The sequence below is a fragment of the Xenopus laevis genome, chromosome 3S (assembly GCF_017654675.1).
Source record: "Xenopus laevis strain J_2021 chromosome 3S, Xenopus_laevis_v10.1, whole genome shotgun sequence".
Taxonomy (NCBI): domain Eukaryota; kingdom Metazoa; phylum Chordata; class Amphibia; order Anura; family Pipidae; genus Xenopus; species Xenopus laevis.
Genome location: NC_054376.1, coordinates 5,622,899 through 5,647,383, shown reverse-complemented (window position 1 = coordinate 5,647,383; position 24,485 = coordinate 5,622,899). Strand labels below are relative to the sequence as shown.

The following is a 24,485-nucleotide window of genomic DNA, read 5'->3' as shown; positions in this document are numbered from 1 at the left end:
ACCAATCTTTTTTTTAAAACTTTTGTTTTTGGGGCCCCAATTTTTTTTTTAACTCGTAAGGGGCCCCTTGCCACCATTGTTTTTTTTTTTTAAAAAAAATTAATTTTCTTTTTGGTGGCCCCAAATTTTTTTAACTTGTAAGGGGGCCCCTGCCACCAGTTTTTTTTTTTTTTCAAAAAAAAATTATTTTTTTTTTAAATTTTTTTTTTGGGCCCCAATTTGTTTTTAACTTGTAAGGGGGCCCCTGCCGCCAATGTTTTTTTTTTTTTTCAAAAAAAAATTAATTTTTTTTCAAATTTTTTTTTGGGGCCCCAATTTGTTTTTAACTTATAAGGGGGCCCCTGCCACCAATGTTTGTTTATTTTTTCGTTTTTTTACATTGTATTTGTTGGGGCCCCAAGTTTTTTTTAACTTATAAGGGGGCCCCTGCCACCAATGTTTTTAAAAAAAAAAAAAAAAATTTAATTTTTTTTTTTTTGGGGCCCCAATTTTTTTATAAGGGGGCCCTGACCATCAATAGCTTTTTACAACTTGTGTGGGGGGGGGGTTACTTTTTTAGCGCTGATGTCTGTGTGGTCTTTTAACTGCGATGTGGGCGGGATATGGGGCGGAGCTTGGTCGTCAGTGTGGGCGGGGCCCAGGGGGCCCCAAAAATGTTGTTGTATGGGGCCCCGTGATTTCTAATGGCGGCCCTGAGTGTGTGACTGTGAGTAGTGTATGTGAGTAGTGACTGTGAGTAGACTAGTGTGTGACTGTGAGAGCACAAGATGTTTGTGCCTGTCCCCCCTGAGCTCACAGTGTCAGTCATTACTGAGGCTTTGGATGTGTCTCGGGCTCCTGCGCTCGTTCTCCTTCTCTCCCTCTTTGTCTCTTGTCATTTGCTGATGGCGAGACCCCCCTTTTATTCCCTGACTCCCACCCTTTCTTTTATCTCATTTGCACCCGCGTCCCTTGGGAGAAGAATTAGCAGCAGCGTCGGACTTTATGCTCCCCGTCATCGTCAGGGTGAAGGCATTTGTTGAGGGCGGGGGGCTCCATGTCTGCTACTCACTGGTCCTGCCGTCTGTCCGTCTGTGATTGTGCCACGGCCAAACGAGAGACCCCCGAGCCACAGAACGGTAAGAATCCACGGGGGACCCAATGGTGGGTGGGATATTTCATCTTCCTGCCATTGTCACTGCTCTGGGATTTTTTGGGGATAAAACATGTGCTTTTTTACTGCCTTAATGATCAGCACTGCTGCACACGACTGCCCAGCTGGGGGGGGGGATTAACCCTTGCTGTGCCAAGGGGTGGGGGGCATTAAATAAAAAAGGACAGAAGAACATTTAAAAAGCAAAAAAGGAGGGGGTGTAAACAAATGCCAGCCCTCTTTCCCAGGGCCGAAAAAGTAAAATAAATTGTTGGCCAGGGAGCTTGCAATCTATGCAGTAGACTGTGAGAAATAGGGATCCAGCTGATGAAACAATCAGTGTAACTGCCAGGAGAGAAATAAGGATATTCTGGGAGAGGAGAGAAAGCAAGGGGGGTCCTTGGACTGTTGAGTATATAGGGAAGAGAATGGAGATACAAACAGTCGCACTTTATATCAGGGTGGATCAAACAACAGCCTCCAGCTCTCACTGAACTACAACTCCCACAATCCCCTGGCAGCTGTATGCAGGGAGTTGTAGTACAACGACATCTGAACGGATGCGCTATTTCTACAGAACCTTGAGACTTACACAGAATCAATGTGCGTCTCTGGCCAGTTTGTGGCAGGAATGTAATAAGGGGAGGTACACGGCAGAGCTCTAGTCTGTTGCACAAACAACCCCCCCATCCCCATTAGCCCTGAGGTATTGACTGAGATCCCCAATAATGAGCACCGCTGGGTCCTGTGTAGGTGAAACAATGACAGGAGTGTGTGTGTTTCATGGATTTTATATCCTTTCACTTCTTTTCAGACTGGAAGTTTGTGTAGAACAGGGGACAGGCCACCTGCTGCCGCGGTGCAACTACAACTTCCAGCAAACCTAGTCTGACAGCTCACCTGCTGGGAGTTGTAGTTCTATAACAGCCTTCCCAAAAAAACCCAGGACTATTTCACTCTATAACTGAAACAAAGTCCAGGGGGGAATGAGTTTCTTGGTCATCGCTCCAAAGACCCAAAAAAGGCACAATGTCAGGGCACCTGTCTACTCACATTCCAAATGAATTGATGAAAATGTTTTGCTGTGCCGTCCCTGGGGATCTCTTATCTAGAAAGCTTATGCAATTTGGAGCACCATCCCTAAGGCTAGGGGCACACGGCGCGATTTCGCCGCGATTCTGCGCTGGGCGAGTTGTCGCTGCGTTTTTTAAGCCGAAATAGCTTTGCTAACTTTGGCGCTGGCGTCAATGCAAATCGCGGCGAAATCGCTGCGCTAATTCACACGCGGCGATTCTTTTTCTACTGTCGCCCGGAAACGCCCAGCGAGGCAACTTCGGACGACAATAGAACGAATCGCCGCGTGTGAATTAGCGCAGCGATTTCGCCGCGATTTGCATTGACGCCAGCGCCAAAGTTAGCAAAGCTATTTCGGCTTAAAAACGCAGCGACAACTCGCTTAGCGCAGAATCGCGGCGAAATCGCGCCGTGTGCCCCTACCCTTAAGATTACACATGGAGTCATGAAGCTTACATACTAGTGGCCATTTACTAATTGCAGGGCACCCTGTACATAGAGGCTTATATTGCAATGACTTGTGTCCGGAATGGTTCAGAGGAAAGAGTAAAATACAAGAACCAGCTCAGAGCAAGTGCTGAGTAACTAATCATGGGAGTAATGGCCAAGTAACTCAACTGCCAACTCTCTTCTTGTACCTCCAACACACAAAGGCACAGAGGGAAAGTTTATTCACTTTACTGTAAGATTTATAATTTAGTGTCTGCACTGGTAACACAGGCTTTGCTCTGTTAGGGGGAGATTTGGGGTGAGTGTTTATTTGTGCCCTGGGTACCCCTGGAACTATAGCAGGGTGACACCCCAATGTTTCTATATATCTGTAACCTTGTTATGGGCCCAGTCCAAAGCAAAAGTAGGGTAAGTTAGCAGGTATAGTAGGGCAAGATGGTGTCTTTAGTAACAGTGGATAATAGTCTCTGGGAAGGGAGTGTGACTGTGGGATAGCAGGTATAGTAGGGAGAGATGGTGTCTATAGTAACAGTGGATAATAGTCTCTGGGAAGGGAGTGTGACTGTGGGATAGCAGGTATAGTAGGGAGAGATGGTGTCTATAGTAACAGTGGATAATAGTCTCTGGGAAGGGAGTGTGACTGTGGGATAGCAGGTATAGTAGGGAGAGATGGTGTCTATAGTAACAGTGGATAATAGTCTCTGGGAAGGGAGTGTGACTGTGGGATAGCAGGTATAGTAGAGAGAGATGGTGTCTATAGTAACAGTGGATAATAGTCTCTGGGAAGGGAGTGTGACTGTGGGATAGCAGGTATAGTAGGGAGAGATGGTGTCTATAGTAACAGTGGATAATAGTCTCTGGGAAGGGAGTGTGACTGTGGGATAGCAGGTTATAGTAGGGAGAGATGGTGTCTATAGTAACAGTGGATAATAGTCTCTGGGAAGGGAGTGTGACTGTGGGATAGCAGGTATAGTAGGGAGAGATGGTGTCTATAGTAACAGTGGATAATAGTCTCTGGGAAGGGAGTGTGACTGTGGGATAGCAGGTATAGTAGGGAGAGATGGTGTCTATAGTAACAGTGGATAATAGTCTCTGGGAAGGGAGTGTGACTGTGGGATAGCAGGTATAGTAGGGAGAGATGGTGCCTATAGTAACAGTGGATAATAGTCTCTGGGAAGGGAGTGTGACTGTGGGATAGCAGGTATAGTAGGGAGAGATGGTGTCTATAGTAACAGTGGATAATAGTCTCTGGGAAGGGAGTGTGACTGTGGGATAGCAGGTATAGTAGGGAGAGATGGTGCCTATAGTAACAGTGGATAATAGTCTCTGGGAAGGAGTGTGACTGTGGGATAGCAGGTATAGTAGGGAGAGATGGTGCTATAGTAACAGTGGATAATAGTCTCTGGGAAGGGAGTGTGACTGTGGGATAGCAGGTATAGTAGAGAGAGATGGTGTCTATAGTAACAGTGGATAATAGTCTCTGGGAAGGGAGTGTGGACTGTGGGATAGCAGGTATAGTAGGGAGAGATGGTGTCTATAGTAACAGTGGATAATAGTCTCTGGGAAGGGAGTGTGACTGTGGGATAGCAGGTATAGTAGGGAGAGATGGTGTCTATAGTAACAGTGGATAATAGTCTCTGGGAAGGGAGTGTGACTGTGGATAGCAGGTATAGTAGGGAGAGATGGTGTCTATAGTAACAGTGGATAATAGTCTCTGGGAAGGGAGTGTGACTGTGGGATAGCAGGTATAGTAGGGAGAGATGGTGTCTATAGTAACAGTGGATAATAGTCTCTGGGAAGGGAGTGTGACTGTGGGATAGCAGGTATAGTAGGGAGAGATGGTGCCTATAGTAACAGTGGATAATAGTCTCTGGGAAGGGAGTGTGACTGTGGGATAGCAGGTATAGTAGGGAGAGATGGTGTCTATAGTAACAGTGGGATAATAGTCTCTGGGAAGGGAGTGTGACTGTGGGATAGCAGGTATAGTAGGGAGAGATGGTGCCTATAGTAACAGTGGATAATAGTCTCTGGGAAGGGAGTGTGACTGTGGGATAGCAGGTATAGTAGGGAGAGATGGTGCCTATAGTAACAGTGGATAATAGTCTCTGGGAAGGGAGTGTGACTGTGGGATAGCAGGTATAGTAGGGAGAGATGGTGCCTATAGTAACAGTGGATAATAGTCTCTGGGAAGGGAGTGTGACTGTGGGATAGCAGGTATAGTAGGGAGAGATGGTGTCTATAGTAACAGTGGGATAATAGTCTCTGGGAAGGGAGTGTGACTGTGGGATAGCAGGTATAGTAGGGAGAGATGGTGCCTATAGTAACAGTGGGATAAATGTAATACACCCTTTCAGTTGGTCACTGCTGGCTGAGAATGCTGAGAGTCATAGTTCTGTATTATTTGTGGAGATATGACGCAGGAGGGTAGAATGGTGGGGCTGTGAGACACAGAGCTTGGGGTGGATCATTATTGTACTCGGGGTACCTGTGTGCAAGTGAGTGTGAGCTCATGTACTTGATATTAGTGTATGTGACAGTGGCAGGAAGACATTCATTCTTAAATCTCAAAGTCCCCGGTGGATTTTTGAATGGCAGCCATATTTTCCTGCTTCACTATACGTGTGTTACAGGGAATCTCAGGGTAATTCCACAGGCAGGTGGGAACCTAACGCTCTGTGCTTTAACCCCTTGTGGCACTGCACAGGTTAAAACCTCCTTCCGCTGCCTTTCACTGTTTTTAAATGTGTTGTGATTAACCCATCCAGTGCCAAGGTTGGTCTTAAAGGGACAGTAGGGTAGATAATCCGAGGGCACTTTAAAGCATAAAGACCTGTCTATAACATGATGATCATGGGGCTCCTCTAAGTCTGGGGACCCCCGACAAAAACCCTTTGCCCTGAATCCAGTCTTATATAATACACTGGTATATAAAGGCTTTATTGGCCTCTAGAGCCTGATGAATGGCCTTAATGCAGAGCCAGTTCTGATCTGTTTCCCCCCTGTGCCGGCTGCAGAGCAACACAATAGTAATCAGGAAGAATTCAGCCGAAACCTCGTCAAGGAACCAGCACCTTCCATTAATTCATTTGCACAATTGCTGCTTAGGAAGAGAAAAAACTTGGGAGACGGGTAACAGAACAAGGTGGAAGGAGGAGAGAAGTAGGTCCATTAAAGTTCCATTATTACATCAAATATAAAACTTGGGGATGGAAACAAGTGAAAAGAAATTCGTCTTTGCAAAAGAAACAAAAAAAGGATGGGGGGCTCCTGTAATTAGAGCAGGAAATAAAGGGGTGTCCATGATCCATTATCAACCTTCCTGCTCACATTGTGGCTTTGGACGTATCACTTAACTACAACTCCCAGCAACTCCCAATAAGCCAGTCTGCCCCCCCGCTTTAAACATTTAATTTTTTAGTGGGACCCCCTTAGAATGTTTGTCCTTTAAAAAAACAGCCATAGCCCCCGGCCCACTGAAATAGAGGCCAATTTATACACTTAACTGTCAGATTGGAAAAGTACAGCAGTAAGGGGGCCACACAGACAGACAGACAGACAGACAACCTTTATAGGAACAGACAATTTGTGGGGGGTTAAAGGAAAGGACGCCCTGAGCACAGCCCCCGGGAAACTGCCGCCGTAGGAAAGGTTCTCATCTTGGCTCACGGCTAAATTCACCCCCGGCAAAAAAGCAAAGGGAAGGAAACAGAAAGCAAATTAATAAGGGAAATAGGAATAGAAAAAGGATGTGAAAAAGAGGAGAGTCAGGAAGGGAGGTGAGAAAGGAGGAGGATAGGGATGTGGGAAAACAGGAAGGAAGGCGAGAAAGGAGGAGGATAGGGATGTGGGGAAATGGGAAGGAAGGTGAGAAAGGAGGGGGATAGGGATGTGGGAAAACAGGAAGGAAGGTGAGAAAGGAGGAGGATAGGGATGTGGGGAAATGGGAAGGAAGGTGAGAAAGGAGGAGGATAGGGATGTGGGGAAATGGGAAGGAAGGTGAGAAAGGAGGAGGATAGGGATGTGGGGAAATGGGAAGGAAGGTGAGAAAGGAGGGGGATAGGGATGTGGGAAAACAGGAAGGAAGGTGAGAAAGGAGGAGGATAGGGATGTGGGGAAACAGGAAGGAAGGTGAGAAAGGAGGAGGATAGGGATGTGGGGAAATGGGAAGGAAGGTGAGAAAGGAGGAGGATAGGGATGTGGGGAAATGGGAAGGAAGGTGAGAAAGGAGGAGGATAGGGATGTGGGGAAATGGGAAGGAAGGTGAGAAAGGAGGAGGATAGGGATGTGGGGAAATGGGAAGGAAGGTGAGAAAGGAGGAGGATAGGGATGTGGGGAAATGGGAAGGAAGGTGAGAAAGGAGGGGGATAGGGATGTGGGAAAACAGGAAGGAAGGTGAGAAAGGAGGAGGATAGGGATGTGGGGAAATGGGAAGGAAGGTGAGAAAGGAGGAGGATAGGGATGTGGGGAAATGGGAAGGAAGGTGAGAAAGGAGGGGGATAGGGATGTGGGAAAACAGGAAGGAAGGTGAGAAAGGAGGAGGATAGGGATGTGGGGAAATGGGAAGGAAGGTGAGAAAGGAGGAGGATAGGGATGTGGGGAAATGGGAAGGAAGGTGAGAAAGGAGGAGGATAGGGATGTGGGGAAATGGGAAGGAAGGTGAGAAAGGAGGAGGATAGGGATGTGGGGAAATGGGAAGGAAGGTGAGAAAGGAGGAGGATAGGGATGTGGGGAAATGGGAAGGAAGGTGAGAATGGAGGAGGATAGGGATGTGGGGAAATGGGAAGGAAGGTGAGAAAGGAGGAGAATAGGGATGTGGGGAAATGGGAAGGAAGGTGGAACAGAAGGAAGGTAGGGATGTGGGGAAACAGGAAGGAAGGTGATAAAGGAGGAAGGTGATAAAGGAGGAAGGTAGGGATAAGTGGGAAAACAGATCTTTTCAAATATTTTGGTGATCCCTCACTCACTGTATATAGGGTGTCTCAGACAGAGTAGCAGCCCCGTCAAGCCACAAATCTTCCAAATCAGCTTCAAATAAACTCTGGAGAACCATTGCAATTCAATGTGTCTTTATTTTTCATACATGTTTCGGATATAGATATCCTTCATCAAGCACCTGATATCTATATCTGAAACATGTTGTGTGAAAAATAAAGACACATTGAATTGCAGTGGTTCTCCAGACAGCGCCGGATTTCTTCTCCGGCCGCCCCTAGGCCGCGCGGTCCTAGCGCCCGCCTTCCTAGCGCGCCGGCCAAAAACGTTGATGCCCCTATTTTTTGCCGCCCTAGGCCCGGGCCTATGTGGCCTTGCCACAAATCCGGGCCTGTCTCCAGAGTTTATTTGAAGCTGATAAGTGGGAAAACAGGAAGGAAGGTGAGGAAGGAGGAGGGTAGGAATGTGGGGAAATGGGAAGGTGGAACAGAAGGCGATTAGGGATGTGGGGAAACAGGAAGGAAGGTGAGAAAGTAGGAGGATAGGGATGTGGGGAAATGAGAAGGAAGGTGAGAAAGGAGGAGGATAGGGATGTGGGGAAATGAGAAGGAAGGTGAGAAAGGAGGAGGATAGGGATGTGGGGAAATGAGAAGGAAGGTGAGAAAGGAGGGGGATAGGGATGTGGGGAAATGAGAAGGAAGGTGAGAAAGGAGGAGGATAGGGATGTGGGGAAATGAGAAGGAAGGTGAGAAAGGAGGAGGATAGGGATGTGGGGAAATGAGAAGGAAGGTGAGAAAGGAGGAGGATAGGGATGTGGGGAAACAGGAAGGAAGTCGGGAAAGGAGGAGGTTAGTGATGAGGGGAAACAGGAAAGATGGTGGGAAAGGAGGAGGTTAGGGATAAGTGGAAACAGGAAGGATGGTGAAAAAGGGAAGGTTAGGAACGTGGGGAAACATGAAGGAAGGTGGGAAATGAAGGGTTAGGGATGTGGGGTACTCCTGACAAAGTAGAGCAACTTATTGGCCCATGCACAAGGCCACAAGGAAGGACTCCCTGTCTGTTATGTGAATGCGGGAAATCCTGGAAATCCTGGAAATCCTGGAAATCCTGCTTTTGGGCATTTTAATGAGCTGCTCCTTATCTGAAAGCCTAACAGCTACAGCTGGGGGGAAGGTAGGGGTTTGCTAACACAGAGAGCTTCCCTCTAAACTACTGATTTATTTGGATTTCTGGGAAAGAAAAGGATGCATTGTGGGTAGAAACACAATATTTTGCTGTGTCTGCACTTTAAATAAGCTCTGTTGTTCCTAAGACTTGAGAACCCTGCTGGGGGGCATTGGCTGTTAACGCCTGGTTCTGTGCACTTTCCCTAAAATCGATTTTTATTTTATCTCTGCTTATATCAAATTTTCCCGGGGTCCTAACGGCTCAGCGGGGAGCCAATTAAACGGTTGTAGAACTCACTTTGTCTCGAAACAACTGTAACGGTAGTGCTTGGAATAAACATTCCCCTCATCTCTGGGCCATCGATCAATGGAATAAAGTCACAAGAGTCACGCTAATAAGGCGCTTACTAAGGTGAATCAGTAAAAACCTGTGCAGTGTATAGCGGCTCATAAATCAGTGCAGCCGTGCTAACTCTGTTTTTTTAAAGGGAAAATATTACCTATTTATTGCCATCTAGCCAAGGACAGAGACGTCTCCTTTTAATGTGTGTAAGTAAATTGTGTGCCCTCTTTGGAGTGCAATGGGCATAAATGACACAGGGATTTCTAGGCACATCTCCTGCAGCCCACACTGAAATCACCTTGGCAGTGAATGGGTTATGGTCGCACCTTTTATCTGAGAGACTGCAGGGTGACTGTGGGCTCAGCCCTCCCTCGTGGGAAACAAGAAGGTCAGATTAAGACTTGAGCCGTATTTTGCCTGGAGATTATGTTCCGGCAGGAAATTAAAACGTGCACTGGCAGCGGGTGGTCGGTATACCCACTTTATCCTCGTGGACTCACAGAGAGACACTTACAGGCAATGCAGCACCCACCCATGCCTGTACCGCGCAGAAAAGATCTACAAGGGATCTTACTGGCAAAGCTGTAGAGGACAGGCCAGACTATGCAGATTCTGGCTCTGGTACCCCCTAATTCTTTACTTCTACTGACAGTTGCAAGAAGGACCCAAGGCAAACTGTTCTCTCCCAGGCACTTTTGACCACTGCATGGAGATCCTCACTGGTTCAGTCTTGCCCACTTACTTCTACAGAGATTCCAAACAGCTTTATTCTTGGTCCTACACAAAGCTTTGAGGAAAGACCTTCTATGCTCCCCTGCACCCCGAACATCACCCAGCCTGCTCTTTCCAAGGACCCAAGGCCAACTGCTCAGTCTCAGGCACTTATTGACCACTGCATGGCATCTCCATGTTGGAACCAGCTTTGAAATCCTCACTGGTAGAGTCTTGTTAACTTACTTCTACGGAGATTCCAAACAGCTTTATTCTTGGTCCTACACAAAGCTTTGAGGAAAGACCTTCCATGCTCCCCTGCACCCTGAACATCACCCAGCCTGCTCTTTCCAAGGACCACTGTAGTCACTTCTACTATCCTGCTCCAAGATTTAAAAGCAGACTCCAAGCACCCTGTTCTTGTTGAGTCAACGCTCTACAACTGCTAAATCCAATGCTAACACAATAGAGGTTTGTTGCCTCGGGGGCCATACCATTTGTGAAAATGGGGAGTAAAGCTGGACATAGACACACAGATCGTACGAATCCTTGATTTGTACAATTTTCGGATTGTGTGTGGAATGTCCTGACATTTATCTTGCCATGCCTTCAGTTCAGTTCAGTTGGGCGAGATTTGCTCTACTAAAAAATCATGAAAGCCCAACTTGAAGGTCAGTTGGGGCAAGATTTTGAGTGAACATTTATTTAGTTTCCCAGGAAGGGGTTAGAAAGACATCAAAAGCCAATAGAAAACCATCTGCCCACACTAGCCGGTGCATGTGGTGTGCCAAGCGTGTGAGTAGATACTGCTAATTAGTTACATTGAGCTGTGCCCGTAGGTTGCTGTATAATGTAGGTCAGCTTTGCCTTCATGAGATGCTGCTGTGTGATTAGGAGCAAGACCCCCAGCGTATGAGAGTCAGGGAGAAAATGTCCTTTAACTCCCAGTACCCTCAACCCCTGTGGGCTCCGCAGTGACCGCAGATCAGCCGCTCCCCATCTTTGTGCAGCAGCAGCCGCTGTGTGACAGGTGAGAAATGGACGAATCAGATGGGGAGAAATGAGTGTGAATGATAAATGATAGATTCTCTGGCAGAGGACGCAAACAAATTAGGTGCAGGGAGAGAATTCAGAATGAAGAAATTGTTTTATTTCCAGCAATCAGTGAGGTGGGGAAGGTGATGACTTTTTCATATTTACCATGGCTGCTTTTAGGGTATGGAACAAAGGGCAATATGGCCAGGGTCCCCCCTTTCAGTTGAAAATATATTGTATAAATGTTAAACAGCTTTATTATCATGTGTAGATTTGTAACCATCCTACATGGGTTATAAAGGAGTATGTACCCCCTGCTGTAAATGATAAGGATATTAGAAGTCACTGAGGGGTTGTTCTGTGACCATATAAAGACACAAGGCTGCAGGCTGAGTTATACAGGGAACTCTGAGTATCACTCATGTATTATAAGGGATAATGTACCCCCTACTGTAAATGATAAGGATATTAGAAGTCACTGAGGGGTTGTTCTGTGACCATATAAAGGCACAAGGCTGCAGGCTGAGTTATACAGGGAACTCTGAGTATCACTCATGTATTATAAGGGATAATGTACCCCCTACTGTAAATGATAAGGATATTAGAAGTCACTGAGGGGTTGTTCTGTGACCATATAAAGGCACAAGGCTGCAGGCTGAGTTATACAGGGAACTCTGAGTATCACTCATGTATTATAAGGGATAATGTACCCCCTACTGTAAATGATAAGGATATTAGAAGTCACTGAGGGGTTGTTCTGTGACCATATAAAGGCACAAGGCTGCAGGCTGAGTTATACAGGGAACTCTGAGTATCACTCATGTATTATAAGGGATAATGTACCCCCTACTGTAAATGATAAGGATATTAGAAGTCACTGAGGGGTTGTTCTGTGACCATATAAAGGCACAAGACTGCAGGCTGAGTTATACAGGGAACTCTGAGTATCACTCATGTATTATAAGGGATAATGTACCCCTACTGTAAATGATAAGGATATTAGAAGTCACTGAGGGGTTGTTCTGTGACCATATAAAGACACAAGGCTGCAGGCTGAGTTATACAGGGAACTCTGAGTATCACTCATGTATTATAAGGGATAATGTACCCCCTACTGTAAATGATAAGGATATTAGAAGTCACTGAGGGGTTGTTCTGTGACCATATAAAGGCACAAGGCTGCAGGCTGAGTTATACAGGGAACTCTGAGTATCACTCATGTATTATAAGGGATAATGTACCCCCTACTGTAAATGATAAGGATATTAGAAGTCACTGAGGGGTTGTTCTGTGACCATATAAAGGCACAAGGCTGCAGGCTGAGTTATACAGGGAACTCTGAGTATCACTCATGTATTATAAGGGATAATGAATCCCCTACTGTAAATGATAAGGATAATAGAATTGAGGATTATAGTTATTATGGTGTCATTTGTAACATAATAAAGAATTCTTTCTTGTAAGTCAAAGATGCAGGTGAGATGCTGATTTGTTGTTCCTCGGCACAAAGAGAGGCGCCCGAGGCTCATGTCAGTTGGAACTAAAGATAAAACAGGAGACATCTGCAACATTGCTGCAAGGGCTGCAAAAAAAATCACTCAAACTCCCCAAAAAATAAATAAAAATCTGAGAACTGGTGGCCAGTATAGTCGCTACTATGCAAAGAACTTGTGTGCAGCGTAGCCAGCAGGGCGCCCTTTACTGTGTGTATTAGAAATAACTCTCTCCACTGGGAAATGAGTCTGGAATCTGCAGCATTGTAGTAATTTCCAATAAATATACATAAATAAGGTGTACTTTCCCTTTAAGGCACCGCTCTCCTGTAAGAGATAGGACTTGTCACACAGAACCTTCTCTGACAGAACAGAACTAGCAAAGACCTATTAATCCAGGATCATAACAAAGAGCACAGGCCCAGCTAGTGCCAAGTCAGCCAGCGAATCACCCCAACCTTCTGGGGCCCCTGAGACGTCCGATCCCACAGCAGCAGAGAGTCTGTATCTGTCAGGGCCCCTCACACCCTGCAGTGCTTTATACACAGGGAGATCTGTGTGATATCATGCAGGGCAGGCTCCCTTTATTTACTACAATTACATTACAGAATTAGAATTACATTATTTAGTGAATGCTCTTCTACTCAACAGCTAAATGTCTGCAGGCTTAAATACCAACTGATATAGAATGTTTTTGCCTCCCTGTTTCTATATTGTCCTGCTGCCTCAATCCTGTCCTACTAACCCCATATTCTCCTACTGTTTCCATCTTCTCCTAAGTCTCCATATTGTCTTAATGTCACCATCTGGTCCCTCTGCACCACTGTCTCCATTATTCCCTACTGTCTCCATCTTTCTTTACTTACCCCACCTTACCCTACTGTCTCCATCTTGTCCTACTGTCTCCATCTTTTCTTACTGTCCCCACCTTACCCTAATGTCTCCATCTTCTCCTACGGTCTCCATCTTGTCCTACTGTCTCCATCTTTCTTTACTGTCTACACCTTACCCTAATGTCTCCATCTTACCCCACTGCCTCTATATTACCCCATTTTCTCCTTCTTACCCCACTGTCTCCATCTGGCCCCTCTGTGTTCTCCCACTGTCTCCATCATGTCCTACTCATGTCTTGTCTTGCTTGTCCTTTGCTGACTGCTACTCTCCCTCCCTTCAACTGTTGCTCAGAGGGTCCACGCTCACCCCCCCTTTGCCCCAAAGACAGCTCAGCACTAATATAATATTCAGCACATTCTGGCTATGGGGCATTAGAATGGCATCTTATCTGAATTGACTTCATTTGTTTCCCAGAGTATCTATTCCAGCTCTCACTGCTCCTGGGTATGTGCTGCCTCCCTCCTCATACAGGAGAATTCTGAGGACATGATTATTAACCCTCGGTGGGCAAGCCTTGTGCCAATGTAAAAATTCCATTCTAAACAAATGCAATACATTTAAAGGGAAACTGCTCAAAAAAAATTCCTTTATACCTTAAACGTAAATGCTATAAGCAGCATAGACATCAGCCTAGTCTCTGCACTGCTGTTTCTGACTCCTGATACAATGTAGAAAAGGCCTGACCTCTGCTGCACTGTTTCAAGAGTCAGAACCATAACGACTACAGTTGCTACGATGAATGAATTAACTGTAACGTTAAGGCTTTTTAGTTCTCTGTTTATGACAATGATCAGTTCTGAGCCAACAGCAGAGCAGTAGGTGGGAGGAGTCAGGGATAACAGACAGGTAGATACACCTGAGACAGGGAGGAGGAGCCAGGCTGACAATGTGTGTAATTCTTTGTTACAGATCCCATCGGAGTTCCATTACTCACAGTCAGCACTTCCCACGCTCCCATTGACTGAGGGCACAATGCGTGTGGCACGGAGATGTTACCCCAGCAGATGGGCACAGGGATCCTGTAAGTATTTTAATTCTTACATGCTTTATTCTGCTTAGTCCAATTTAAAATAAAATAAAGTGTCCACAACTACACTACAACTCCCAGCATTCTCAGGCATGGGCTAATGCATGCTGGGACCTGTAGTCCAAACACATTCCCCAGATCTCTAGGGCCAGCTGCCAAATTAAAGATAACAAAACTATTATAACCATGTTTCTGCACTCAAACCTATAAGGGTAAAATCATGCCAGGTGATATACAAAACCTGGGAGTCTCCAGTCTGCTTTAGGCTGGGGGTTGTAGTTCAACAACAGCAAAGTTCCCATTTCAAATTTGAATATATCATGTTCTGCTCTGGGTTTTGGCTCAAAATCCAAAACAAAAATTTGAGCGTTTTGGGCATAATATCCAAAAATAAATTGGATTTTGTTGATAATAAGGTCAAATAGTGGATTCTAGTTTGGTCAGACTTTTTTTTTACTTAAAAAAATCTAATTTAGATAAATAACCCCTATGTGTTATACAGGGTTTTCCTATTATATAGGCTCCATTCCATTATACCATGGGCAATAAAATGATGGGTATGTGGGTGCGGCTGGTCACTAATAGTTTATAGGATGCGTCACATAACTGCCTTCAGTTATTTAGTTATGTACCCATGGATCTAGGGTTGGAGAACAGGTAGGTACCTTGGGGGTGGAACCATGATGCCAGGGGGTGGGTCTAGATGCTCAGGGGTGGGCTGGTGACATTGGGGTGGGGCTATGGCATCACATATCTGCTGCTGGGTGTTATTTTGTCTGATTTTACAACCCTAAAAACTGGACAGGAAGCTTTTTGAAAACAACTGGGTTGTCCAGGTTCAGAATTGAACAGTTGTCTACTCCACTGATGGTGGCCCCTGATTCCCAGCTGTGGTGGGCCCTGAAACTTTGGGGAATCCATGGATTGGGCAGGTTCCTTAGCTGCAAGTTTGGAGGAATCAAACTTAGAGCAGGACCCCTCACTTTTGGTGGCACGGTCACCAAGTTTCCATGGCAACCCACCCTATTTGTGACATCATGGGTTAAGAGTTAAATAGAACGGAGCAGGGTTGGGGGGGTGTGGGTTGGCAGGCAGCAGGTTAGGGCCCATAACTAGCACCCAGTCTAGGGATCCTGTGAGTGGTGTGGGGACGGCAGATGGCACATTCAGGCCTGGATTTGGGGCGAGGCCACATAGGCCTGGAGCAGTACATTTTTTGGGGCAGCATGTCGCCCAGCCGCTCTATGGGGACACGCTGCTCCCCAGTACTCTTGCACCTGCGTGAGTTAGTGGGGGCCGTGCTAGGATCACACAGCAAATCTGGTGCTGGGCACATTCCCAAAATACAGAGTGCAACAGGAAAAGTAAAGGCATTAGGGATGCACCAAATCCAGGATTCGGGCTTTTTCAGCAGGATTTGGATTTGGCCGAATACTTCTGCCAGGCAGAACTGAATCCAATATGCAAATTAATGATTCGGATTCAGTTTGGTATTCAGCCGAATCTTTCATGAAAGATTTGGAGGGTCGGCCGAATCCAAAATTGTGGATTCAGTGCATCCCTAAAAGGCATATGGATATTTTTCACGGAGAGAAATGGCCGCACAATGTTATTGGCTAAAATTCAGAACTTCACTAGGGAGGGCAAAAAATCAAATTAACCTCGGCGCATTAATGAGATCACATGCACCCTATGCCCTGCAGACATCTAGAATGCACATTTTCTTAATTACATTAGCCATTTAGAAATGGTTCTCAGTCCCCAAAGACACGGAGGTGCCGGAGCCCAGGCGCTCAAGCAATTTGCTCAATTCTGAACAATTTCACATTATGTACTATTGCTCCCAAACAAGTGAGCGAGGGGAGCTCCTCCCACCCCAGCGGTGCTCCAGCAGCACAAGAGTTAAATATATCCTGGGATTTGCACAAGCAGCTAAAAAAAGATTTCACACCCTGCTGGGAAATTAGGATCCCGCTAATCGGCCGGAATGTGACAGAAACCTGTGAACGCGAGGGGCATGGGACTGAGTCACTCACCTGGATACTGAGTCAATGCCCCGGGGATCTCGGGCAACATCATTTGTGGCCACTAGGGGCACATTACTGCTTAAAGGGGGTTGTTTGCCTTACGTAGAGAGGAATATTCTGATTTTCTATTATTTGTGGCTTCTGAGTTATTTTGCTTTTTATGTCATGTGATCGAAGCTTCACTACAAAGTGTGAATGCGATCCAATCAGCATCTGGATTGCTAGGCTCAAAATGACTTCAGCTAATCTCATTGATCACTTGATGCTTATAGTAAGTACGACTGGGTAATGGATGAGATACCAGTGAGTGCCATGACAAGAACATACATATAAATAACAAATGAGTGAGATACACACAATCAAGAATGATATCGCTAACTAGCTAATTAGACGCGCTCTAGCAGAAACTTGCATGCTTGATGCTGTAATATGTCACAGAGTGCAACCGACCCCATCAGTGTGAATCTATGCTAATATGAACTCTATAATCAGAAGAAGCATTAATATTCAATGTACTGGGTACATCTATCTCACCTTATAATACAGTAAAAGAAAGTGCCTTAGAAACGTCAGTAGTCTATCACACTATACTAAATAGTTAACTACAGAGGCGATGCTCGAAGCCTTTTGAGTATGACACTCTATGATATATGGTACAAGGATTAATTGAAAACTTAAAGGCTTAGATTCAGCCATTCTATACATTAAGTTAAACTTAAAGTGTATTCGCCCTTAGTTAATTAGTATAATAAGTTTTCACCCGGGAAAGAATTTGCTCCGCGTCTACACTTGAAGCCATAGGAAGCCAATTGTGATATTTCTGGTGGTATCAGGTCATGTGATATTGCCCCTATCTTTTTAAAGGATAAGTAAAAATAAGTACATTTTTTTAAAATAAGTCAATTTTTAATTGATGAGAGTGCTATTCTAAGCCTTTTGTCATTTATATTCATTATTTATTTTCTATTTATTCCAAGATATTAAGGATACATGTGCTGTTAATATGAATGAATTTTGTTCCAACAGCGCCACTGCTGGTCAGTTTCTGACCAGTCTGACACCAAGTAGTCAAGGAAGTTGTCAGGAGAAAGAAAGAGGCTGCTCTGATGTTCCTCTGCTTAGGAAAACAATTAGAAACCTTTCTCAAATCTTTCCTAAGCAGAAGAACATCAGAGCAGCCTCTTTCTTTCTCTTGACAACTTCCTTGACTACTTGGTGGTCAGACTGGTCAGAAACTGACCAGCAGGTGGCGCTGTTGGAACAAAATTCATTCATATTAACAGCACATGTATCCCTTAATATCTTGGAATAAAAAGAAAATAAATAATGAATATAAATTACAAAAGTGCTTAGAATAACACTCTCGTCAATTTTACATTCGCTTATTTTAAAGGTTTACTTATCCTTTAACCCCATCTGCAGCCAGTGTTCAAAAGTGGCTAATTAATGCACATTTGTTGCTGGACTACAACTCCCAGCATGCACTGAATGGATCCTTAGAGCAACCCAGTTCGTAAACTTTCCTACAACTTTCCAACGTGCCAATCTGGTACGAACATTGCGCCTGGTGGGGGGCCCAGTTACATGTCTTGCACCAGGACCTGTCAGTCATAATTATGTTACTGTGTCCTCCCCTTTGGTTCAAAAAATGAATCTCCTAACTGTGTCTAAAAGTGCCCAGTATAGAATCAGTACAGTAACTCCCACCCATATGCAGAAATACATTTAAATAGAGCAGATTTTCTTTAAGCACAATGAGGCCTTTATGCTGCGCTGTCACTTTAAGGAGAATTCCAATAACTGCAGGTAACAGGCTTCTTACCCCCTGTACACAAGTGTATCACATGTCTCTCCAGCAGACAAAGGGTTCACTTGAAATATCATTCCTAATATAACCGTCTCCCTTAAGTCACATCCATTTATCAGATGCCGCCAGGGAAAGTGAGGCATTAAAGGGAAACATTGAATCATTTATCTAATGAAACATTCATACATCTCACTTTGATGTGGAAGAGAAATACTCACAGAGAGGAAGGGGAGATGCAGCCTGCACTCCCTCAATTACTCCCTCCTGCACTCTTTCCCATCACCCTCAGGTAGTCCCTCCTGCACTCCTTCCCATCACCCTCAATTACTCCCTCCTGCACTCCTTCCCGTCAACCTCAATTACTCCCTCCTGCACTCCTTCCCATCACCCTCAGGTACTCCCTCCTGCACTCCTTCCCATCACCCTCAATTACTCCCTCCTGCACTCCTTCCCATCACCCTCAATTACTCCCTCCTGCACTCCTTCCCATCACCCTCAATTACTCCCTCCTGCACTCCTTCCCATCACCCTCAGGTACTCCCTCCTGCACTCCTTCCCATCACCCTCAATTACTCCCTCCTGCACTCCTTCCCATCACCCTCAGGTACTCCCTCCTGCACTCCTGCCCATCACCCTCAGGTACTCCCTCCTGCACTCCTTCCCATCACCCTCAGGTACTCCCTCCTGCACTCCTTCCCATCACCCTCAATTACTCCCTCCTGCACTCCTTCCCGTCAATCTCAATTACTCCCTACTGCACTCCTTCCCGTCACCCTCGGGTGCTCCCTCCTGCACTCCTTCCCGTCACCCTCGGGTGCTCCCTCCCTCTCCCTCCTGCTCTGATATAAAAGGGATAAAATATTTAATTCAGAGATGCCCGGCATTCTTTAACATATTGACCCCTGTGATGGTGGGACCTACAACTCCCAGCATGCCTTACCCTTGAATTAAATTGTATGCTGATAGTTGTAGTCCAGCAAGATTTGAGAGGAGCACAGAGTCTGAATAGTAGGGATGCACCGAATCCAGGATTCAGTTCGGGATTTGGGCAGGATTAGGCCTTTTTCAGCAGGATTCCGCCGAATCCTTCTCCCAGCCGAACCAAATCCGAATCCGAATTTGCATATGCAAATTAGGGGCGGGGAGGGAAATCGTGTGACTTTTTGTCACAAAACAAGGAAGTAAAAAATGTTTCCACTTCCCACCCCTAATTTGCATATGCAAATTAGGATTCGGATTCAGTTCGGTATTCGGCCGAATCTTTCGGGAAGGATTCGGGGGTTCGGCCGAATCCAAAATAGTGAATTCGGTGCATCCTTACTCAATAGTCATTAAAAGTAAAAGCAAGAGATGTGCCAGGCAGTGATCTGGGAAGGGTCACACAAACATGGCCTGTTGCCCTATCCATCCTGCTCCATTTCTCCCCACGTGAATTATTTGTAGGGAGCGGCAGTGCTCCCCTCTCCCATTTCATACCCACCGATCGGCTAACAGTGGCCTCTCAGGGCTGAAATTACACCCCTCTGTCTGTGACTAGTTCTGTCCCTGCTGTTACTGTTACCACTAACTTGCCAAGTAAGGGCACCAGCCTTGGGTACAGTTGCCATTCATAAAAAAGCACTTCTGCACGGGCAGTCTGGGTATCACCATCATATTTCCCCACACAGGGAATCCTAGCCTTAAGAGCTGACACTCAACTGTGAACTCCCATAGACAAAAGCAAGATTCTTCCACTTTTTTCGTGCTTTAGTTGTTCATTATAATCTGGCGTTGGCTGGGAGATGTTTAGAAGCAGATGGAGGGCCACAGGCTGAGCGTTACTTTTGTACCGCTGCTATTTGCACATCTCCCCTGAACAATAAGGATCAGTTTCTCTCTTCCACATCCAATTCATAATTAATTAACTTGCTGAGTGACAATTATTTAAAGGAACTTGGACTCTCGGTGTAGGGGCCCCAGTGGGGCATTCAATGACTTATTGTTTGCCCAGAACATTCCTTCTCTGTATATTTGTATTTATACATATGGGAGGAGGAGGTGCCATATTGATTCCCTTAGACAGTACAGTATGAGGGTATAGCTTATTGTGTGCCCAGAACATTCCTTCTCTGTATATTTGTATTTATACATATGGGAGGAGGAGGTGCCATATTGATTCCCTTAGACAGTACAGTATGAGGGTATAGCTTATTGTGTGCCCAGAACATTCCTTCTCTGCATATTTGTATTTATACATATGGGAGGAGGAGGTGCCTTATTGATTCCCTTAGACCAGTGATCCCCAACCAGTAGCTCGTGAGTAACATGTTGCTCTCCAACCCCTTGGATGTTGCTCTCAGTGTCCTCAGAGCAGGTGCTTATTTTTGAATTCCAGGCTTGGAGGCAAGTTTTGGTTGCATAAAAACCAGGTGTCCTACCAAACAGAGGCTCCTGTAGGCTGCCAGTCCACATAGGGGCTACCAATAGTCAATCACAACCCTTACTTGGCACTAACTAGGAAAAATTTTCATGCTTGTGTTGCTCACGGTTGGAAAAAGGTTGGGGATCCCTGCCTTAGACAGTACAGTATGAGGGTATATTTGCATTTATACATATAGGTAGGAGCTGCCATATTAGTTTTCCCTAAACAGTATAATATTTAAGTGTGGAAGAGATTTATGGGTTTAGGCATTTCGAAACATAATTACTATTAATCATTTATTAATTTTTTGTTTGTTTTTTCCATCCTTCTACTTTTTCCCCCTCTGTTCATCTGATCTTTATCCTATATCTGGTCCTTGCTGCTCTGATACCCATGTCACCTGATGTGTGGTTCCTTCCTGCTCGTGTCCCCATCCACTTCCTTCCTCCATTCTCCCTTCTATTGGATACTCTTACTTCTTCCAACTCCTCTCTTTCCCACTGTGTCCCATGTCTTCTACTGTCCATTGCTTGCCTGCTGCCCCCCAGTTGTAGCTTGCTGCTTATCTCTCTGTGCTGCCTCCTCCCTCCTTTCCTGCCCCTCTCTGTGTAAGTGCAACATCAGTAGCCTGCAAGTGGACTGCAGTGGAAGGGGTCTCACATCTGTACCACCGAATATCCCCCAGGATACACGCACCTTGCTGCTCCTCAACAACCGCCTAAGCTCAATCTCTGGAAAAGCCTTTTCTAACCTCAGCTCACTTCACCGGTTGGACATCTCCAATAACTTTCTGGACCAGCTGCCCTCACAACTTTTGAGTAACCTGGGAAACCTGACAGAGTTGCGTCTCCGCAACAACAGCATCCGCAGCCTGGACCGTGACCTTCTGCAGGGGCTGCCCCTTCTACGTAGGTTAGATCTATCCCTCAATGGACTCTCACAGTTGCCCTCGGGGCTCTTCGATGACCTCCCTACGTTGCATTGGCTTACTTTGCGCTCCAACCGGCTGCAGAACCTGGACAGGGTGACATTTGAGCCTCTGAGCAACCTTGAGACCATACAACTTGGGGACAACCCCTGGGAATGTGACTGCAACCTTCGAGACTTCAAGCACTGGATGGAGTGGTTCACCTACCGAGGTCAGTAGAACTTCAGAGCATGGTTAAAGTGTGATTCTGCTTATTAGAATATAGGCATAAGCACGAGGGCATTGGAGATGTTTAGGGAGCACTTGATAGCTCAACATCGTGGGGTGTCCCAGGGAGTTAACATGATAATGACTAATTAGAACACCTAATAGCTTAATAGCATTATTCAACTTGCATGTTTTAAGCTTGCCATTATCTCTCTGTTAGGAGGCAAGATGGATGAGCTCCAATGCACTCTTCCCAAGGATCTGCGTGGGAGAGACATCCGCATGGTGCCGGTGGAGATGTTCAGCTATTGCTCACAGCTGGACGACGAGAATAGTCCTGGGCCGTCAGACAAACCGGGTCCTCCATGTACAAAGGCAAGTCCTGCTCCATTAGAGCCAGACCCGGGCCTTGACTGTCCTCAACGACAACGATACCGACCGGCCAGCGTTCGCCGAGCTATTGGCACCGTGATAATTGCCGGAGTGGTGTGCGGCGTGGTCTGTATTATGATGGTTGTGGCGGCCGCTTATGGTTGTATCTATGCCTCTTTAATGGCCAAATACCAGCGGGAGCTGAAGAAGAGACAGCCGCTGATGGGAGATGCAGAGGGAGAGCAAGAGGAACAGAGACAGATCTCCTCGGTGGCATGAGGTCCTCTACATGATCCCACCACTCTAGAACATCTAGCACTCTGATACCTTTCTGCTGCGGGCGACGTGAGCCAATCGCTTCCCGCTATGCAGCTAAAGGCATTACAATTTCAAGCCCTGCTTAACAACCAACCACGGTGCTCTGATGAAGCAAAAGCACTTAACCCAGCGACACCTTCTTGTCCTCTTTTTTTTTTTTCTCTCTCTTAGGACTGATGGACTATTGAGGGGGAGTCTTGGTGAGTGTGACAATCCGTTGCAGATCATAGCACAAAGACCAGGAAAGGCCAGCGTCCGCTCGCTTTTATTTTTCTACTTTAACCATCAGAAACCGATACAAGTCATTTTATAGTATTTCCTGGCCAAGGATATGCTTTACATTACATCCTTTTGGAGGAGGAATCTGTATACAATATACAAATTAAGGATACAGTGAGTATTTTGGCACAGTACTATAACCATGTCCTTGGCTTGGAGCAATGGACTAGACCATTTGGACCCGAGATGACTGGAATACCATTCTTTAGAAGAACTGATACAGGACTGGATTAAACCAATCTCAATGGATACAAACTCTCCTGCAAACGAGGCAATAATGTGATTACAATCACCCGGCCAATACTTCTCAAATACCCTTAGTCTATCTATAAATGTTTCAATGCATATTCCTAGTTTAACCTTTACTGTAACTTATACAGACACTTTGGAATTGGGGGGTACAATGGAGAACAAACCATTAACAGTGGGGGGGATTCCAAAGCTGCAGTGCTGCTCCAAACACAGGGATGTGGGGGGCAGACAAGCAAAACGCAGGTAAAAGCTTTGCTCAAGCCTCGTATCACTGGTGTTTCCATCATTATGTGAACAAGATGGAGTCTATTGTATCTTTATCACATAGGGGCAGAATACTAATGGAAGGATGATACTGGGGTTCAGTAAAGCTGAAGCAGATCCTCAAATGCCATTCAACTGAACCCCCATTCATCACGTAATAATAAAATGTAATAAAAAGCACAGCAGACTTTAGACAGGGTCGGACTGGGTCAGTGGGAAACCGGTAAGAAGCCCAGTGGTCCCCGACAACTCAGATCCAGTCCCCGCGGAAAACTGTGGGCGTCCCCCCGATCGCAACTGCAAAGGACAAAAGTTAAAGGGTAGGCGCAACGGCTGAGGGAGGAGGTCCCTACGGTGTCAGACCCACTGGGTCCGACTTCCCAGTCTGAACATGACTTTAGGGAAGCAAATGGTACAACCTCCTGATTGGTGGAGCTTTGCAAATGATTATTTAAAGTATATACTTGTCCCACAATCGAAAAGGAACAAGGGGCAGAAGCAACTGAACACAGGGTCAAACTGGGAAGGTGGGACACTGGGGGGAAACCTAATGGGCCCTTCTGACCACTGCCTACTGCTTGCCCAGGATCTATGGGGTGGGGGGATCAGTATGTGGCTGCCATATATTTTCAAGAGGTACACGGTGGGGTTAGGGGGGAGTTAATTATGAGGGTATAGGCAGTTTCAGACTGGGACACTAGGGGCCCACCCAAAAACCTTAGACCAGGGGCCCATCAAAGAACCACAGACCAGGGGCCACTCTCAGTATTATTATTCTTCTTCTACTCACCCAACCTCTATTCTCCTAGTCTCTTTTCTTTACATCCTATAATCTATTATTCCATCTATTTAGCCTCTTTGTTCTCATAGAAATGGGGAATGGCCATGAAATAGGCCATAAGTTTAGCAGCACAAGGGCCCCCTGGGAGTTTTCCTGGGGTCCCGGTGGGCCAGTCCGACACTGGGTATAGGTAGGAGCTCCTGATGGGCATGGCCACCCCAGTCTGACACTGGCCAAACAAAATAACGAAGTGCTTACAATAGTGATAGGAATAACCGAATTAAGGCAGGGTCAGAACTTGGGTAGGCAATAGACACATGAGCCTTGGGCAATAGTGGAATAGTGGAAAAAAAAATATATTTTTGCAGCGCAATTCCTGTCCACTTCCCTTGGGATGGAGGGTCTGTTAGCTTATTAAGCCGTTGCCTCTTGCTAACAGACCCTCCATCCCAAGGGAGGTAATTGTGGGCAGAAGAACCACAAGCTTTACTCTACTCTTTCATGGTATCTGCTGCTCTCACCCCTCTGAGTGACAACGGCATCTTAAACTGCAACTAGAACCAGTACCATCATACAGAGGCCAATAATCAGT

At 45.8% G+C, this 24,485-nt stretch overlaps 1 protein-coding gene across 1 annotated transcript; it reads left to right on the top strand.

Annotated features, from left to right (window-relative positions):
- The first annotated feature begins 721 nt into the window (after positions 1 to 721).
- On the top strand, positions 722 to 23,897 carry lrtm2.S (leucine-rich repeats and transmembrane domains 2 S homeolog). Its single transcript, XM_018254829.2, has 4 exons — positions 722 to 1,118; positions 14,140 to 14,251; positions 21,041 to 21,631; positions 21,848 to 23,897. The coding sequence occupies exons 2-4, from the start codon at positions 14,203 to 14,205 to the stop codon at positions 22,276 to 22,278; spliced, it is 1,071 nt and encodes a 356-aa protein (XP_018110318.1). The 5' UTR covers positions 722 to 1,118; positions 14,140 to 14,202; the 3' UTR covers positions 22,279 to 23,897.
- The last annotated feature ends 588 nt before the right edge of the window (positions 23,898 to 24,485 follow it).

Excerpts from the sequence above, each read along its gene's own strand:
- lrtm2.S (XM_018254829.2), top strand. The coding sequence starts at position 14,203 with ATGCGTGTGGCACGGAGATGTTACCCCAGCAGATGGGCACAGGGATCC. Across the intron at positions 14,252-21,040 it reads CAGATGGGCACAGGGATCCT|TTGTAGCTTGCTGCTTATCT; the intron begins GTAAGTATTTTA and ends GCTGCCCCCCAG. Across the intron at positions 21,632-21,847 it reads GGAGTGGTTCACCTACCGAG|GAGGCAAGATGGATGAGCTC; the intron begins GTCAGTAGAACT and ends TCTCTCTGTTAG.